The sequence below is a fragment of the Aptenodytes patagonicus genome, chromosome 5, assembly GCF_965638725.1.
Source record: "Aptenodytes patagonicus chromosome 5, bAptPat1.pri.cur, whole genome shotgun sequence".
NCBI classification, from domain to species: Eukaryota; Metazoa; Chordata; class Aves; order Sphenisciformes; family Spheniscidae; genus Aptenodytes; species Aptenodytes patagonicus.
The window spans coordinates 20,540,662-20,560,809 of record NC_134953.1 but is presented as its reverse complement, the minus strand read 5'-3'; the positions used below and the strand labels follow the sequence as shown (position 1 = coordinate 20,560,809).

The 20,148-nt window shown below is 42.0% G+C and overlaps 1 protein-coding gene across 2 annotated transcripts in view; it reads left to right on the top strand.

Annotated features, from left to right (window-relative positions):
- The window catches only part of SORCS1 (sortilin related VPS10 domain containing receptor 1), a 312,215-nt gene extending 292,846 nt beyond the window's left edge, over positions 1-19,369 (top strand). Inside the window, exons 23-28 of one of the 2 annotated variants that reach the window (XM_076338969.1) lie at positions 355-486; positions 10,897-10,996; positions 15,811-15,916; positions 16,091-16,251; positions 17,563-17,681; positions 19,005-19,369. In XM_076338969.1, the coding sequence (XP_076195084.1) occupies positions 355-486; positions 10,897-10,996; positions 15,811-15,916; positions 16,091-16,251; positions 17,563-17,681; positions 19,005-19,061 (675 nt within the window). In that variant the 3' untranslated portion in view covers positions 19,062-19,369. The remainder of the gene's footprint in view (positions 1-354; positions 487-10,896; positions 10,997-15,810; positions 15,917-16,090; positions 16,252-17,562; positions 17,682-19,004) is intronic. The other variant, XM_076338970.1, reaches the window with a different exon arrangement.
- The last annotated feature ends 779 nt before the right edge of the window (positions 19,370-20,148 follow it).

The window sequence follows — 20,148 nt, the reverse complement described above, 5'->3', positions numbered from 1 at the left end:
GAAGAACCTCAGGGACTAACTTGGGATGGTCAGATAACTTTAAAATAGCTAAATTTAGACAAAGCAAATTGTACCATATGCAACTGTTATTTAGGAGCTCCTTTTGGTATGTCTGATTATCACTGTTGCCTTAGGACCCTGCATATTTTACTGGAGAACATGGTAAAATAACTTAGATCAGGAAATTATTAATCCCTGACTTTTTACCTGCAGTGGATTTTAACAAGATTCTCCCTGTTGTACCAGATATACCCTACATCATTTGTATAAGTACTGTGATGCCTTAGCAAAAAAGCTGTCAGCATTCAGTGCCATCCCCACTGTTTATCTGTTCATTAATTGTCTATGTATCAGGCAACAGGTATTTCAAGCAAGCATATTCTGGTCGCAGTGCTCCCCGGTTTGCCCACATCTGCCGAACTCTTCATTTTACCATATCAAGATGCCACAGGAGAAAATAAAAGAACAGCAGCAGACCTAGAGCAGGTATTGTGCCCATTACTTGGAGAAGTGTATGTTTATGCATTTGTGTGTATATATATATGGGATTTCCAAGACAGGTTAGAACAAATAATTGTGGTACAAATGCATCTGATTCACTGGGGTCTAAACAACAACTGTGGTACCTGCTACATCCTCTTTGGGTTTTTTTTTTGTTTTTTTGTTTTTTTGCGGGTTTTTTTTCTCCCAGACACTGGAAACAGGCTTTGGAGCTGTATTTGGGAGTGGAGACTCCCATTTGGGTTCCCTCAGTAATGTTAGATTGGCATAGATATGTATGATGTCATGTCTCTCCCTTTGAAGTTCTGTTCTACTTCATGGAAGTAGGAAGAAAGCAGGAAGGATTTAGGGGATGATTCCTGCCAACACGAACTGGAGTAGCCTCATAAGGCAAAGTTTATGAGACTGTCAAGAGTCTAGAAAGCACTGGAGGACAGAGCTGGGTGGTAGACCTGGGCAGATCAGAACTTCATTACTTTAAGGCACAGGGATGGGGTTGCATTGTCTCCCTGCCCTCTTCATGATGCTGGCAGTGGGGTTCAGCCACTATGGATTGTTTTCTCTGTGCAAGGCTCTAACTGGAGGACTATATCTCCCTGCAGACCCAAAAGGTCCTGCCCACCAGGTGGGCCTAACGTGATTGTGACTAAAAGATAAAACACTCTGCTGGGCAAAAAACCTGAAATATCTCTCAGCTTATTACCTCAGATTCCAGGGGCAAAGATAACTAGCCCTGAGTGAAGCACCACAGTACCTCTTCCTCCCCATACAGCATGTCTGTGGCTCAAGCAGACATACCCCATGCTGGTATGGGCTATATGAGCATTGGGGTAGAGGGTGTCATCAGCTTGCAAATATCAGCCTCAGTGCTATGGTGAAATCCTCAGCATTACTGGATGCCTGCTACTCCACTGGATGGCACAAGGGTCTTAGCATTTCTCTTTGGATTTGCCCCTCAATTTGTGAATGAGTGAAGTCTTCCCATCAGTGCATGTATCAACAATATCTTCCTTTTGTTGTATTCTTGTTTTCTAATAGCCTTTTCATCTGCCTGACCTGTTATTGGCTGTTGCAATTGCCTCTTGCAGTGGTCTAAAGCCTTGTTAACTTAGCTGTGGGCCTCAAACCACTAGGTCACACATATTCTTAAGCTTTCCCTTGCTCAACATCCTTAGCCATCATCTTTTTTTACAAATGACTTTCCTCTGCAATTTTCACCACCCATGTAGTAAACAAAAAAGATGGAGATTTACTGTTCTGCAAAACCTTTCCTCCCTTTTCTCCTTCATCCCCCTTCCCTTTCCTCCATCACAAATTGGCAAGGAAGCCAGTCCATAAACTTCCAAATTTACATCTGACTCAGCTCCCCTCCGGCACTCAGCAGCTTATTGTATTTTGCCAATTACTCCCTCTCTTTGTCCCTTTCTTTTTTCCCCCTGTAAAAATGGAGGCTCTGTGGCTGTGGAGAAAGGAAGCCCTAACAGTGCTCTCATGACCCTTTTTATGGACAAGAAGAAATGTCATTTTCAGTGGGACTCCAGCAACTTCTCTGGCATCCTGCAGGGTCCAAACGGTAACCTTTGAAGAGAGAGAAACTATTTGCCATTTGCAGCCAGCTGTTTCTTTTGGAGAAGTATCTCCCCTGCTCCCATCAGGATGATCAGAATGTTTTTCTTACTAGTCTGCGGGTACTGCATTCCCCTTCCTAGTTACTCCAGTAGAAAATGGCATTGTTTTCAGTGGGAACTGCCTAAGGAGGGCCCCAAAAGGTGTCTCTGCCCTCAGCTCTGAAGCATATTCTGATACTGTTCCTTTTTTGTCATCCATTTGAATCCTTCACTCTCCCTTTCCCAAAATGTTTCAGAGCCCATTCAACAGCTTCTCCCTGTGTCTGAAGTCACTGGGATGAGTACTGGGAGCAGATGTTTTTGCTGATGACAGCTTAAGTTGCTTCTTAGGTATGTTATGATGTATAGTGTTCTTTTCTGGTAGGAACAAAAATCTGTTTTGTGTTCATGAGCAAGCAACAAGCTATTCAAAGGCACGTATGCGAGTTTGTGTGTTTGCAGGTGCACGCCCAAAGGAGTTATAGTTCTGGATGATTTTTTCTAATTTGGAAGAGAAACTTCAAAGTATACAGGAACAAAATGGAAATAGTTTGCACAAACACTGCAATGGAACAAGGTTTCTTAAAGAAGCACTTAATTATATAGGTTCCTTTTTTCATGGTGTCATATCACACGTGGAAGCTACTGTCCAAACCTGAGACTCGTGCTGAGCCTGTCCGGAGACAGTGACAAATAGTTTCTGTCCCTGGAAATCTTGCAGTCAGAATAGATCAGATGGAGAGGAGTTACAGAAATTAATGTTTCTATTCTGCAAAAGCCCTTGTTTCAGTAGCCAAGGGATGGAAAACCTAACTCATTCTCAAAATCAAAAGTTGGTGAAACTGAGTGAAACACCACAGAAGGGCACGAAACCCACCATGCACACTGTAGGCACAGATTTACCAGGAGACTGACATGTGCTATAGCCCCCTCCTTCTCTTCCCCTCCTATTAGAGCCTCCTAAAGTCGGCATGTGTACTTGCGGTCATATGACATAGACATGGTGATACAGCCCTGAACCCACCATATTCACATGACAGGTACCAGAACAGAGGCAAGGGACAGTCTGTGGTCCTGATGTTCTGCTCATCCAACCTGGGTTTGAAAGGGAGAAGCCATGTAAATCATGTGGGTGGTGCATGCTAACTTTTGTTAGCTAGAGCAAGCAAGGCTAAGGATGGCTGATAGAGTGGGAGGAAGGGAAAAGTGATAGAAACAGTAGCTGAAGAGGGAATTCAAACTACATCTCCCCACACGAAACTCCTGAAGTTGCTGCAGGCCATGTCTATCAGAGACCACCTGTGAGGTTTTTGGGCAACTTGCTTAACCAAGCTGTATTTCATCACCTGAGCCTGACCATTATTCTGCCATGGGTAACAATAAAGAGTTTATGTGGTTTCATGCACTTTTGCATTTACCAGTAAATCTGATACATATCTAATGACCATGGGGGGCTTACTTTCTTGCTGTTTGCCCTTGAGGCAGATTAAGCTGATCTGGTTTTATCTGGTACATACTCATGTGGCTTTTTAAGCATACTTTTGGGTCTCTCTGTCCAGCCGCCCTGTGGTCTCTAGGTACATCATTCCCATTGACTTCAGAGGCAGCTAGATGTCCACTGTCCCTTGAAAATCTAGATCTTAGTTTCCCATTTGTCAAAGTCTATAATACTACTCTGTGCCACTCACATTTTATGAGTCTAAACACAGTAAGCCATGAATTGTTGGGTACAGTAATAGTGGGACTGTGGAAGTTGTCCTAGGCCCTGCATCACACGACAAATATACATTTCCATGCAGTTTTCCATTAGGGTGGTGCATTTGTGTCTCATGCTCTTGTTGAGACCGTGGTTAATGGTAGATGTAATTTTCTCCTTGAGCTGGTGTACCACTCTCATTCAAGTGCCCCAAATTATTTTTTTGTGTACACACAGTACCAATTACTGTCATATCTGTTTGCAGATTACATGTAGAAATGTGAACTCTACCTTCCTGATATTTCCGATGGGGAGACTAAAGTACCTTTTAAAAAGTTTAACTGCTCTTGACAGCTGCAAAAACCCACTATGTATGAGGCTGGGGAGGTTTTCTCAATGTGCAGCATGGGACAATTCCACCTAATACATAAATACAGAATTTTTGAGGACCTCAGATTATTTGATCCACTCCACTTTCTGTAGTCAGTGTGAACTTATTATTCACAGCTTCATAAAAATCAAAAGATCTTTTCATCCTGCAGAATCCCCAAACATTTTGCATATTCAAAAAATCTTGTATTTATGACCAGAATGTTGTGACTTTGCTTTTTTTTTGTTAATTGGGTCACTTGGTTCCCCTGCTTCATTTCATAGTAACTGAGCACAGGCTACCAACCTGCTTAAAAATGTAGAAATAATTGGCAGTTGTAAAACACTGCTGTTTGATTTGCATGTTGTCACTGCAACACCATTAAAATATCCCAAATCTTGCAAAAACAGCCACCCAGAATTGCCATTGGCCACTTGTGCTGGCATGCAGTTGTTACACCATCTTTATGGACAGGCCTGACAAATGTGATGATTACAGAATTCAGATCTGCTGCTTCAGAGTAACAAATTCTTTCTCTTCAGTGAAGGGCAAACCTCTAATTAGTAGCATGTCAGGTAATTTTTGAGTAATTTTTAGCACTAATCCAATTCAAAATGAATGTGCGGTAGGAAAATATTCTACTTACAATTCAGTAGAGGGCAGTGATACAAATACACAGATACGATTTCTCAGTTTATTTCAGTGTACAGTTTTATTCTATAGGAAGATTCTGAAGAGTTATCTTTTTATTTATGCAGGTCACAAATTATCTTCTCTCCACATTGTTTGCTAATGGAGGCTTTTTGTCAAACATAGCAAATGTGGCTCCTGATAGTCAAATGAGATGTAAGCAGAAGGTACATGAGATTTCTAAAGTGATGTTTTCATATCAAGCAAAGGTTTCAGTGTTTCTCTGTGTTTCCATTTAGTTCCCCATTTGCATGCTTTTACCTGGCCTATTCAAAATAACTGTAAAAGCAGAATGCAAAATAGATGTAAGAGCAACTAGTTAATGGCATTTGAGGCCATTAATCTTTTCTCTGAAAAGAGCTATCAGCAATGTAGCAAGCATGATGGAGTCTTTGGCAAATGGCAACACCAGCTGGTTGGTAGCCAACTGTGCTCAACATGTTGCAGCTGTGGCCAGTATCTGTATACAGCCAAAGAGATGGGAAATGACATGGATGACAGAATATCAAATGGGCAGTGATGAACTGAGGAGATGAAACACCTCTGGCGAATTTAACACTATGGAGAGTGACTTTCAGGAAGCCTGTATGTGTATACGTCTTAGGATTTGTTCCTTAAAGCAGATTTAGTTTTACTTCTGCTTCATTGTAGCTGATATTCTATCTTTTTTTATACCTTTTTTTTCACCCACCTTCCTAAGCTTTAGTGTTTTGGCATATTTACTTTCACTACTTTTCTTTCCTCTGATGTATTTCAGATGTGCCTGTCACCAAAATATTTTAGCAACAAGATCATGACAGTGAACACCTTCAAATCTTACAGAAAATGGTGCCAATCAGTCCTGGAAATTAAATTCCAGGAAGAGGGGTAAATCATCTAGTGTTTACTAGGAAAGATTTTTTTTTAACATTTGTACCTTTGTATGCAGACCGAGTCTTCCACTGGGTGCTTAGGGAAGGTTGGGCCAGTATTTAAGAAGTAAAGGCAGGTGGGGAGAGAAAGGAATAATATGAACCAGAAAACCTCATACCAAGGGCTTTTTTCCTTAGCCAGCTTTTCTTGATCAGCTGCTTGTGTGCTGTAGAAGAGGCTGTCTGTTTATCTTGTCTTAATATCTTTGAATTAACTCCTGCCATGTGACTATTAGCCCTCTCGCCTTCTCAACTTTTGCTCAGTGTACAGAGCAGCCCTTGATGCTCAAGACTCCTTCTGGTCACCTTTGTTCATCTAAAGGGGATCCTGGCTTTTATGTCCAGATTCTCTGTGGGTTCGTATCTCCTGGTCAGTTCTTTTCCCAGAGTAACCACAGGAATGTCCTCCGCCTTGTGCCATCACAGTATCTCTGGATACTAATGGCAGCTTGAATTTAGCATCTTTCATTAAAAGATCTCAAGAAATTCATGCTGGACCCTGTAAGTCAGTGATTATGCTCTTTTCAGTGCTAAGGCAAGCAAGCTTTAGAGGCCTCATGTGAAGTAACCAAGGTTATGCAGGGCAAGTTGCACAATTTAAAGTAATCCACATTTGCCCTGATTCCTGATTCACTTTTGTAATGCTGGTTCAAGTTGCTTCCTACCAATCAATGTGCATAATTCTTTCCTTAGTTGTTTATTGATTTACTCAATGAATTGAAGTGTAGCACTCATTAGCTGAGATCCTTACACAGTATCTGTAAAATTATCTAGATTCTTAGCTAGTACATACTGGCACAGTTGAATCACATTCAATTAGTCTAAACCAATTTACACCAGAGCTTTCAAAATTCAATGAAGGTATGGGAAAATGCCCATCTGAGTGATAATTCTGTTTCTTGGTGCACATGGTTCTTTCACAGTCCTAATTCTGACAAAATGCTAAGAGAAGCCAAATTAATTTTTGTTTTGTTCCATTTTTAAATTGGAATCTCTTTTTTTCCTTCACAAATTGTCTGTTATTATTATTCATTATGTGTCCTTTGATGAAAAATGATACATGAAGAATGGTTTCTATTACTGAATTATTTTTGCACATCATGCTTAATTCTGCAAATGAAGCAGATAAAGTCAATGAGGCTCAGTTAAGGACCAAAACTAATTCTGAAAGCTAATTATTTTCACAAGGGAGACTCTTGAAGACTATAAATTAGGAGGTTGCTATTCTAAGAAGTTTTGTCTTCAGCTGAGTTAGTTGCATCTCCAAGACTGAGAGAGGAACAGGGACAGGCCTGAAGCCAACCTGTTCCCCAGCTGAAGGTCTAGCTGTTCAATCAGAGTTGCATTTATGTTGCATTTATTTATGAAACAGGCAAAAGTACTTTGATGTTTCCTTACCTGCTTTTTAAACAAAAATGCATCCATGGTACCACTTTGAATGCAGAAATAAAGGGAGGCACAACACCCAAAGTGTTTTCCATTGAAACCTTTTCATTACCTTGGTGACTGTGAGATCAGCCATTGTGTGGAGATTTACTTCAAAGACACTTTATTAACGTTGTAAACAAATTACAGGAGAGTCAGAACCACTCGGTTAAAGTCTGACAACCTGTGATCCACTGAGCTAGAAATAGACTTGATAGAATAAGAAGGGCAGAAGAGACACTTCTCCAATCTCAGAGCGAGTGTCTTGAGTGATCTGCGGTTCACAGATCCCCTTGGGACCATGTGAGGACCGGAAACATTGTCAGGTCCAACTTTGGAGAGCAGTGTCCAATCCCAATGTGAGTGTGGCCCTTTAGCTCTGTGTAACCAGCTCATTGATCTCAAATACTGAAGTTTATAAACCATTATATACAGTTTCTATTTCAGATAATTTTTAAAGTACAGAAATGCATTTTTCTCCCTCTTTCTATACTGTCTATATGTCTGTTTCAAAGAGAATCTGACTTCCCATGCAAAGAGGAATTAAAATATTGTACCAAGCAAGGAAAAATTTTAAAAACATGTCTGAGTGCATCTGTTCTTCCCTCAGAAATGTGTGTCAGGAATCTCCAGAGCTGCCTGAGGAAGGCAGATGTCTGATTGTCACAAGAACTTCTGGCGCTTTTGAAGATCTCAGGCTGTTATTCATTTTTTGACTTGTTCAGATTCCATAAAGACCCAGGCAAAAAAGCTGCACCCAAAAAGCCACTGGGAGAGCATATAATTAATTGGGCCAAGGAAATATGCTGTATACTCTGAGCAGCATGAACAGTTGCTGCCTATCTTGATGCTTTGCATATAGTCCTGGAACAGTGATGGCAATTTCAAGCTTCTGCTGAGATACTGGTGGTTTCAGGCAGAAATCATTTCATTCTGAGTTGCATTTGTACAGGATGTAGTACAATGAGGTCCTCATTCATGATCAGATAACAATGCAATACAATAATAATAAACTTCAGTTGTGACTGTTTCTCTCTGCCTTTCTTCATTTTTCTTACTACTTCACTCTTACTCCCTCTCCCCTTCCTATTATTCCTTTTCATTGGCTTGCCAGACCAGAATATTGGTTGAGCTTTCTCTCACACACTCAACTGGCCTGCTGGGAGGCTGCCACAGCACCTCTCAGCTGTAATGTCCCTGCCGGTGCTGTTGTTTTGCTCTCTGCGCTGCAGGACTCCTCAGGCAGGCCAGGTGAGATCTCAGTGTTCCTTCATGTCACCGGTGCCAAACAAAGTCTCTGGTCCCTTCTCATGCTGACTTTCTCGAGGTTCTCCTATTCTTCCATTTCTTACCCAAATCCTTGATGAAACCATTCTCCAATACTAGATAGCAACATTTGCTAGCTGCATTGTCAGTTATACATCACATTAAGCCTCTTTGTATAGAAGGCATCATGTATGGTTTTTACCTCTACTGTTTCCCTGACCATTTTGTGCAGCTATCACAATGTGTTGAAGAGGAATGACACAATGTGGTTGGCTCTTTTCTTCAGTTTACTGTCTTGTGATTTCTTTTTTTCATAGGCTCAGCTGCCCCAGCAGTATCAGAACCTCAGAGCACAAAGGAAGATAATTCCTGCAGGGGTATGGAGGAGAGTTGTTAGGTCATGTTTGGGAATGGAAATGGCCAGAATTATATTTTTCCATGAGCCATTAATGTACCTGGCTTACAGCATATCGATCTGCATCTGTTGCTCCAGTTTTAGAGATGAAGCACTCTTTATAGCCATCAATCTTGGTTATTAATATGCTCAAATTCTTAAAGAGGGATATAATTTGCTTCCCAGGCTTTCTTCATGTACTGCACATCTTTGTCACTATCCCTGCTGCTCTGAGCTCAGCAGATGGCTCTTTGTAAGCAGGTGGTATTTTTTCTTGCTATTGGAAGAAATATATTTACTGCTCATTCTGGCACCCATGAAAAAATTGTAAACTTTAAAGAGATATATTAAAAATATAAATAAAATGCCTGTGAGAGTTATTGCCAAATTGATACTGGACCAAAGGCACCTATTCAAGTGATCAGCAGCCAGAAATGTACAAGCCAAGAGTATTGAAAGAACCATTAAGAATGTTAAAAAAATAAAAGAGGCAGATAAATCTCATACTGTGATGAATGATAGCCAAGGAACATCTAATCATATCTGGGTAGCATTTACTGAAATAACTCAACCAGACAAAAATGAAGAACATGAAAAAGATGGTGTAAAAATTATTGGAATGTTCTTTTTTTCTGACAATTTTTCATTAATCTTCAAGAAGGAATACGGGTTTATTTAAAACAAATTAAATTAAGTGGTGAGCACTAGAATACGGTTCCTCTTGATCTTGGTATGGCTATAAAAACACAAGGTTCTCAGCAACTGCATATTAAGGGTTGTGGGGTGGGGGTGGTTTTTAGCAGTTTTCCAACCACCTCTCCCTAATAAACCAACATGCGGAACAGTGGCTATGTTCAGTTGGAAAATTGCTCACTGCTGTAAGAAAATGTGAAATACATGAAAAATCTAGCGAATGAACATACAAAAGACACAACGAGCTATCAACACCATGTCTATAGACTTCCATTCCTTGATTAATCTATCTGGATTTTTGCTTTTAATGGCAACATGCCTGGAACTTCTTGGATATAATTAAGAGTGATATGGAGAAAGTGGCTCTGTGCATATTGTGACAAACTGACTCAAAAAAGGAATGTTTACCAACAGATTGGACCAAAGCTTGGCTTCTTCACTGTACAAATACAGATTTCATGGGGTCTCATCTCAGCAAATGCTCATCTTTTCTGTTGTGTCCTTTAAGGAGGAATAGCCTGTTTCATTTCTGTTAGAGCTCTATTGTTGTCATCAGACTTATGGCAACATAATCTAGTGATCTAAAAGCTCTGTGGAATGTCTCTCTCATGAAAGAGAGAATATAAAAGCATGCTCCCTCTGTGTGTAACCCATAAGAATAGATGGAACATGCACTTTGTTTAAGCCACTCTCTGTAGTCAGTAAACACTTTCAGGTTCGAGCTGGTTCTGGTACATACTTAAGAATCAGGGAGCAGCTGGCTTGAAAATCAGAGCTGGATAAAATGAAATTTGGCCTTAGGACTTGAAATTTCAGTGCAAGCTGGGGTAAGGACTTAAACTATTCATTTTGATTCAGGTATATCACATGTTATGAACATGCTCTAAGATCATAGAGCTGGCCACTCAATGAGCAAGAAGTTATTTGTTATGCGTGAATGAGTGTTAACAATTGAAATGCTTCTCTTTGCTTAAGTAGTAAACGGAGTTCACTGATGTGCTGTTGCTGGCTGGTCCTGCAGACACTTACACACATGGGTGTAATGTTCCTTTGGGGCTCAATTCCCGTTTGCTGCTGGACCACTCCTAGAGAGGTGTGACAGGGCAACTTGTTGATATCAGTCATTGCTAACTATACACAAACCACTCTGGACATAGTACTGGCAGAAGTGTTCAGCTGCCACAAACCCTCTCTTTATAAGGTGAGATGAAATTGTGTTCGGAAAGTCTGGTGCCTCTGCAAAATCTTTGCTTTGCATGCAGCTCCATTTCCTACCCACCTATTGGCAATCTAAACCAATGATCAAGAAACAAATGCATTTCTTATTTTCTCCTTTTTTCCAGATTTCAGAAACACTGATCCAGAAACTGAACCAAAACCTGGTCCATTTTGAGTTGAAGCCAGGGGTTCGAATCCTTGTCCATGCTGCCCATTTAACAGCAGGTCAGTATCCTCTTTCTGTGTACACTGTCTCTGTTGCTCTGTAGCACAGCAAGCAGTATATTCCTTGATGATAGTAGTGTGCTATCAGCTGTGTTTTAAACACTTCTTATTTTTATGTCACAATAACAACTCAGGATATGGGCAGACATTAAAATGCCTGCTCCACCTCCCCTTTCTTTATCATGCCAAAAAGATATGGTGGCATTTGCATTTACAGCTTATCCTTTTGTTTACTTATGTGCAAGAATTTGCTGCTGTTGTTGGAAATGCAGTATAACTAGCAGTAGAAACGTGTACTTCTTGGCTGTCTCTGAAATATTCAACAGCTAAGCAGCTCCATGGCATATTCAGCCTGGATCACACAGTGCAAAGGTTACTAGCTAGCATTGGATATATTCAGATATTCTAGAGTCAACGAACATTCAAAGCAACTAAGTACAGTTCAGAAGTTGTTCAGCTGTCTGAAAGACTAGAATCAATTTACATATGCACACACACAGATTAGGCAGTTTGGACTTTAACTAATCCTATCTCAAAATGAACCATCTCCAAAGTCCTGATAGTTAATTATATGCATCTCTGTGTATTCTGCATGCTAAACCCTCATTTCACAGCACAGGCCCTATTTAGCTGTTACAAGAGATGGATGGACAAATCCACGCTCAGGATTCTTAGGAATTCCTTTCTCCAGGAGATGCTGATAATTCTGATCAGTTGGTATCAGCATCTTTTGCTAGCTTGCAAACAAAAAGCCTCAGTTCACTTGTACCAGCTTTTTATGGTACGAACTGGTCTGCCTAAGCTGGTGTCAGTCCATGTGTTGCCTTGTCCATAAACAGAAGGAGAAAGAGACTGTTAAGAAAGGGTGTAATGCAACTGCATTTAAATCCCCCCAGAAGAAAACCCTAGTGTTTGCAATATTTCATTTTTCCTAAGCAGAATTTGCTAATATCTGCCCTGAGAATATTGCTGCATGTTTCTGCTTTCCATTAGCTATGGAACAGATGATCAGATGCTTACTTTTAGACATGTTAGTACCAAAAGCATAAAAAAGCAGAGATGCAGCACAGCTGATTAATCTCTACAGAAAAAAAAAATACAACAGCTTGAGAAGTCAGTTTAAATTTGACTTTTTTTTCTTCTGTAGATTGTAAAAAAAAAAAGAGTAATAGACATATGACACAGAAGAATTGCATGACTTTACATTTAAGATTTAAATTAATATACATTTTGCATAATAGTTGTTATAAGGGAAGCAATCCTTGGCCTGAATTTTCAACAATGACCAGTGATACTGTATGTACTTTCAGAAAATGCTCAGTGCCCATGTCAGAAAAGAAGGCTATCTGAAAGCATCTTAATGTGAGCTTCAAACGTGGAGTTGCCTGCAATTGCTCATAATTTTTGAAATTTGTTTCTGTGCATTTACTCTGCCAATGCACATGGCTGTTTTCCATTTTGGTCAATGTTCATTAAAGTCAAGATCAAATCCCAAATGAACTTTCAGAAATTACTCCACTGGCCCTGAATATCCTGTAGGCCTTTTCTAATAAATTATAGTTAGAATCACATTAGATATTCCTGGGAAAGGCTCGTCTTTACCTCTTGCTACTGAAGGAACATTCCTGATTTCATGTAGTGGAAACAGATGGCACTTAAAATCACATCTCCAGCCGTGCCTTTAATACAAGATGAACCTGAATCCAAGTTTTGTGCTGTACAGAGGAGCCTCCTGCAGCTTCTTGGAGAGGAATTCTGGGCACCTCTGCATGAGGGAGTGCACAGAGTCCACAGGTACTTCATCCATGCTCAGAGCTGGCTAAAAGCTGGGTAGCTCCAGTCCCGAAGCCAGATAGTGGAGGTACTGTAGCACTTTTCTGGGCTACTAAACCTTGTCTGCTGCCCTGCGTAAACCAAAAGGCAGGGTCTATCAGTGTGGCATACTGCCAAGCTAAATAACGGTATGGCCTCCGGGCACGTGCTGGCCTGTTTCTTGCTAGCTCAGGCTGAAGCAGAGGGTGCTCGGCTCAGACATGCTGTGTAAATACATGATCTTTGTGCTCGCCAAAAATGCACATTTTTATTTGTTTTTATGCACACACCAGGAATGAGTACTTTTTGTCCATAATAGATGTGAGCACTCATTTGTCCTGCAAGGTAGACTTTGTTGTACTTCTCTTCGAAGCCGCTGGTGAGATGTGAGTGATTGCTGTAACTGGCTTCACAATGTCCTATAGGAACACTACAGGATTTTGTCTCTTGCAGAAATATGATTCAGTGAGAATGCAAAATGAGCCTGGACTGCCAAACTAGATATTAAAAAGCCCAGAGAGCAGCCACTGTGAGGTCTTTGAGGGAATATGGCTCCTTACCAAGCTGCAGAGGTCATAACTCAGTTCCCTGTCTAAATAAAGGGCCCAATTTCATGACATCAAAACTTGGGAATAGTTTAGAATTTGACAAAACGCCAAAAGAGAGATTTACTTTGCTGTTGAAAACTATTGTTTTGGTTGTCAAGGAAGAAGAATTGTCCTTTTGAAATCCAAGCTTTTATAAAAAATTAAATAAAATAAAGCAGGGAAACCTGGAACACAAGCCAGCACCAGAAGCAGTCCCTAGAAAACACAATCCAGGAGGATGCACATGGTCCAGAGGTGCTGCTCTGGTCTATGGTATCCCTTCTTTCTCAGCCTTTTCACTATGACTCTGTGTTGGACTCCAGGCAGCTATGGGCTGTAGTTGACTGAACCACAAAGCTCAGCATGTTTGTGTAAGCACACACGTATGTATATGTATGCCTACATTTATGTTCCCATGCCTCAGTGCACATGTATGTTCCTCCCTGTGTGTGTGCCTCTTCATGCACAGCAGAAATTTCTGCAGCAGAGGAGCTGCAGGGAACAAAAGTGCAGGTGTCTAAACTAGCTTCATGTGGATATTCAAGCAGAACCTGTAGAAATGAGCCTCTGTGTGTGTGTGTTTTATGTGAGCGTGTGCATTCCCTGGAGCACAGAAGAATGACAGGCGTTAGGCTCAGCACATTTCACACCCCCGTCATCTTTGTTCAGGCCACACTGGAGGAGGGATTAATTTACGGCAATTATGGACAACAGATTGCAATCCATTCATGATGTTCATTCCTTCTTCTCATGAAAGAAAAAATAAAATAATGTCCCCAACCTAACAGACAACAACCTCAACTCTGAGGCAGAGTAAGATATGCCAATATTCCTTGCAAAGCAGTTAAATAGCTGTTTATTACCAGACTCTCACTGCAGCATTATAACAAGACCATTGAGTGATGCTGAGCCTGAATCAGTCGGAGAGCCATTTTGTCATCCCACAGAACTGCAGAGACCCACAAAATACAGACACAAAGTGGACAGACTGGAAATGTGTGAGGAATTCATAATAATGGATCATTTCATCCCAGTGCCTCACCTTCCTGAGGATAGCCTGCTTGATGTGGGAAGGAGAAGTTTTTTCACTTCTCTTTGTAAATTTTGGCTTTATCAGGCTGGGTATGACAGCTGAAAACATGTGTGCATGTGATGTGTGTGCCTGAGTAAGTATTTGCTTGCGTGTGCATGTTTTCTTGTGTCTTCTGGCTCTGGTTTAGGATGGGTCTGTTCAGTGCATGTGAAGAGGGGCAAGAGAAAGAGGATGTGTATGACAGCGGTTCAAGTTAACTTCCACAACTTCCACAATGCCTTGTTCTGTGTGTAATGCCAGATAGAGACAGGCAGTAAGGATGTGTCTGCTGTGTGCGTTAGCTCTGTGTAATGGCACAGCTACAGCTGCATGTCTGTCTAGAGTATGTTTTATTAGTGTCTGCATGAACAACTGAGACTACTGGACCTATGTGTGTCCCTTTTTGGATGCTAGGTGCCTTTCTGTTTGTGTGTGTTTATATGAGTGATGGAAACTCTCTATTTAATACAATTTACTTTGTATTTCTGGGAAAGCCATGCTTCTGGCTGTTTTGTGTGGCCTTATTTTGCAAGGGGCTATGAAAAGGTGGTGAGCAAAACTCTGAGGAGAAGCACAGAGAGACTTTTTGTTTGATTAGGGTTGGTTTTGGTGGGTTTTTTTTCTTGAACCTGTGCACTCTCTTGCATGGAAGACTTGTGGGAGAGAGAGCAGGGCACCAGGGGAAAGAGAGTAGAACATTTTCAGAAAGGTGGGACAGGTAGAAAGGAAGAAACTGAAACTGTCAGAGGTGTGAAAAGAACTTGCCATGATGAGGCATGGATGCTGAGGCAGTGTCTGTGAAGGGCGCTGCCCTTCTGGTGAGGAAGGAACAGGACTGAGCAGAGAACAATACACTTGGTGAGCATCGTTGCTTCAGTAAAACTGAGGAGCCTGTTACTCATTATTCACTATGCATGGGGAGCTACCCAAACTAGCTCTAAGCAAAATAGAAAGTCAAGATGACAAGTTAGCCCGTGGGTGGCTGCAGGATCGTCCAGAAAATGCCAGTTTTGGTACCCAAGTGACCTCATTTGCAACTACCTTAGGTAATTGTCTGCAACATGAGAAAGTATGTTTCAGGCAGTCCTCTAATAGGCCAGAGAAGAGAGGCTTCTAAGGAGAAAGCTATGGGACTTCACATCAAGGGGTAGGTTGAGCACCACAAGTGGTCTGAACCCAGGTTTCTTCCCAGGTGGATTAGAATGGGAGAGAAGCCCTGGAGACATGTGGACAGATGAGGCCGGCTACAAGTGCAATAAGGGGAGAATGAACTATGTTTCTGGAGGGAGCAATTTTCACTCCAGGCTGGGGGTGGCTCTAACCTTCTTACCCTCTCTTTGCAGCTCCCCTGGTGGACCTCACTCCCAGTCACAGTGGTTCAGCTATGCTGATGCTCCTCTCTGTCGTTTTTGTGGGACTAGCCGTGTTTGTAATCTACAAGTTCAAAAGGTATGACCCTCCCTGAGCCATTTCCTTCTCCTCATTGCTGCATTTCACTGAGGTGTTTGGGTTTTGTTTTGCTGGGTTTTCTTTTTCACAGTGATTTGTTTCTCAGTTTGTAAAAGCTGATACTACATCATCTGCCAGAGTACCCCACAATGATGGTTTCTGTTAATGTTTTAGGAAGATTCCTGGCCTTAATGTGTATGCACAGATGCAGAATGAAAAAGATCAAGAGATGGTCAGTCCAGTCAGTCAGAGGGAAAGCATACCTAATGTCCCTCAAAGTGAGCTGATGAGCCCTGAGCAACTAGTAGATGAGAAGTTGGAAGTCCAGCCCATAGGTAAATAACTTGCAGCATCCCGCAGCTGGTCAGACTCTGACTTATAATTGGCTAACCCTTTTCTCAGCCTCCCCCCTTCCCATATTCCTGAACATTCCTCCTCCCATCCTCTTCTGCTGCAGCATTAGTTTTGCTAGAGGAAACCTTGCTAACTTTTCCCTCTCCCTCACTGCCATGTGATAAAAGGGAGGGGAACAACTTTAGGCTTTTTCTCTCTCCTAGTTGCTCTATGTAGATCCCCTCCCGTTCTCAAAAATCCTGCCAGCACTTAACTTGCGCTATAAGGCAATTTAATTTATTTTGCTGGGGCTGATATAGTTGTGGGGCTAAATCCCACATCCAGGAGAACTTCAGCCACCCTCACCTGGAACATGGAGGTGAGCAGGTGATTCGGTAAGTCAGATCTAAAAGCTAAATATTTATTGATGTTTTGACTGCTGTGGCCTTTGTGCTATGCCAGACCTTGCTGCCAGCAGCAATGCTAGCCTGGCTGATTCCCACGGAAATCGAGCAAAACCTGGGATCTCAGCACTGGACAGCTGGGTTTGCCCTCAGGCTGATTCCTCCCACAGGCCTCTGTGGTTGAAAATTTGCAAAGCAGGCTTTCACAGGACCTAAAGCAAATAGACTTGAAGTGGGCATACTGGGATCAGTCACACATTTGCTCATGCTTATATGTTTTCTGTTACCCTGACTACAGTAAAAGTGTTGGGACGGAGCAGGGAGGTTTCAGCCTGGGGACATGTTCTGCTAAAGCCAGCATTGCTCGGGCATTGCTCAGCTTCACTTGTGAGGTGACAATTCTGCAGGCCCAGGCCAGAGGTACGGTACAGGACTCCTGCAAATAAGGACATGGACCTATTTTAGAGGAATTACAGTTTATAGCTGTTTTGACTTAGACAGGAGTGAAGCATAGTCATAACTGAGATCCCTTATTTGCACAATTTCTTCAGCGTAACCAAACCTTAGATCCCACCTGAGTGTTTGCTAAAGCAGGCTTGGAGTCATAGCTACTGCAGAGAGGGAGCAAGGGGAAGGGCAATTAAAGGAGGGAATGTGATGTGCTAAGATTGTGCCCTGTGAAACAACCTGGGAGAAAAAAGAAGAAAGTCTCTTGATGAAACTGATGTCTAAGCTGGAAGCCCCACTGCAATCAATACTGATCTCTCCTCACCTGTTAACTAAGGAGAGATCTGGTAGCTATTAAAAGCTTTTAAGCAGCTATTCATCAGCAGACCTGGACATCCCTGCTTAGCAGAACACAGGATGGAGTGAGGGGACCAACCTTCCCATGTGGTGTTCCCCATACAGAGCAACCCCAGGCCACAGTCCAGAACCCAAGGAAAGGAAATGCAACCAAGGTAGTCTGGACAGAGGACTTCCAAAAGGCTTGTGGATCACCAAGAGGTTTCAAGCCAAGACCCGGAGCGGTGGGTCCTAAACTTTAACAATTCTTTTTTTCGTTTGTTTTTTTTTTCTTTTTCCCCTACAAGCCTCCAAGGCAAAATTGATGCAAGATGCTAAGGGAGAAACACCCAATTTCAGGTCAGGAACTCTCTTTCTAGAGTTAGGTGGGCTTTGAGCTTCCCCTTTCTAAAAGAATGTAATGACCGTGGTTCATGCTGTTCCGGGGTAGGGAAACATGTTTTCACAGGTCATTCAGACTTGAAGCGGCAAGACTCAGTCACCTGCTAGCTCTATTCAAGGTACCTTCAAAATTGCTCTTGCTGGTGCTGGAAACTAAACCCTTGAAGCCTCTCGGATAAGAGTGGTCAAAAGCCAATTTTGGGGGTAGGTTTTCATTTGGTGCAACTATAGCATTTCTGGCTTTCTACAATAGCCAGTGTTTTGTGTGTTTCTCAGCTGTGCTACTGGACACTGTATTGAACCAGAAATTGGCCTTTTATAACTCCTTGGTTTGCACCTGTAACTGCACTAGCAAGCACAAAAGGTAAATGTGTGGGATATATAGACTCAATTCTCTATAAAAGGAATCAGTTCAACAAACTTCCTAAGAGTGTTTTTCCATCCTGTCAGTAAGACGAATGAGGAAACTGAATCAGAGCTCATTGACAAAATGAGAAGGTCTGGACCTAGGTGTGAACAGAATAGAAAGTGCAAAGGCTCTTCACTCTCCTATACAACCACCTCATCTGTTTCTGGAAATCAGCAATTTCTTTTTTAATGAGTTTTCTTTCTTTTGGGAAAACAAAGCAAGACTGTAATTGGGTGTTTCTCTTTTGTATGCTTGTTCAGAAGCCAGTTTTTTTCAACCCCTTTGACTAACATTCAGGGATCCTTCCTTGGAGGAATCTGAATGAATGTCCCTGGATCATCTAATTTTCTCTCCAAACTCTGGCAGCAAAATACCACAGTTCCTATTTTCTGATTGTGAGTGGTTTAGGCTCTTCTTTTGCAAATGCAAAGCTTAAGGTTATTTATGAAATCTCCAGCACCTTATTATTGCAAATGAGTTACACATTTCCTCTGAGGACCTCAACCCCTCCTTCCCTCCACCCCTCTGCTCTGGCCTCTCCCTCTTCTGTTCAACACGGGTGAATCATCTTCATTAGCAAAAGAACAGGACATCACCTTCAGTGTTTTGAATGACAAGAAAACATTTCTGGGAAGAACGTGTCAGTCTGGAACAGTTGAATCCCAAAGGCCAGCAAGGTGATACCTTCAAACATCTTCCTTGGTTAAACGCACTTGTTATTTACTGACTCTTTTATTTTGTTCTTTCTTTGCCACAGGAAGTATTTCCACAGCTGCTGAGCCCCAGAGCACAAAAGAAATCCCTACCTATGTAAATGGTTGAATTGAGGACACCGATACATATCTATATCTAAAAAAAGAGGAGAGCTCACTGCATTTGGACTTTTTAATTCTTCAGATGACAAAGGGTTTTTAGCTTTAAGCCTGTGCATGTGGACATTATACTGAGACCATAGTGGAACTGCATTGTACAGGTGTTCAATTTTAGGGGGGGGTGGGGGGAAAGGAACTGGTACCACTATTCATTCCTGCGGCCCTTCCCCTCACCCCTCCACTCTCTCTTTTTTCTGATCTGTCTCTAATTTGTAGAAAATTCATAATGATATAGGCCAAGAATATGCATGGGGGTCTCTTCTTTAGGGAGAGGGGTGGGCTGGGATGTGGGGGGAGAAGGGCTGGGGGAGGTGGGAGGGGGCATTTAAGGTTCTTGGCTTTAGATTTAATTGTTCTTTTAGCACTGGGCTGCGGGAGGGCTAGCTGCCCCAGCAGACTTTCATAGGACACACAAAAAATCACACTGGAGTTTAAAGGCACTGAAAATATTCTTGGTCAGTCTGGTTTATGTCTTTGTTTGGACTCTGCCCTTTGTTCCTCTAGCTGCAGCTGCTGCCTGTGCCCCACAGCTGCAAGGAAGCTGAGTGCGAGTGTGGGTGATCCCAACTGCAAGGCCAGGCTCTTTCTTAAACAGCTTTTTTAGCCTACTTACACCAAGGCATCCCACTGATAGCACTGTTGAAATATAACTTTTTGCCTCCTAACCTTGAATGGAACAGAACTAGCATGCATTACAGGCAGGGAGATCTGTCCATACTGCACTTGTAGGAGTAGGAGGTTCTTGCCAGCATGAACTTACACTGTACTTTGTACCAGCCTTACAACTTCAATTTTGGCTAAGAGAAAGCCCAAGTAACACCTTCAGCTGCATTTAGTGCTCATGTTTGGATTTGTCTGGGGAAGTCCCAGGAGATCTCTGCCTTCTGGGAGTCACCCCAAGGCCTGTCAGTTTTTTGAAAGACACCTTGTCCATAGAATAGGGAGCAGGGAAAGGTCTATGCGCAGTTTTCTATGGCCTTCTTAGCAACCGCCCTTGGTTGCAGATCTGCAAACTCCTGCCACTCTGGG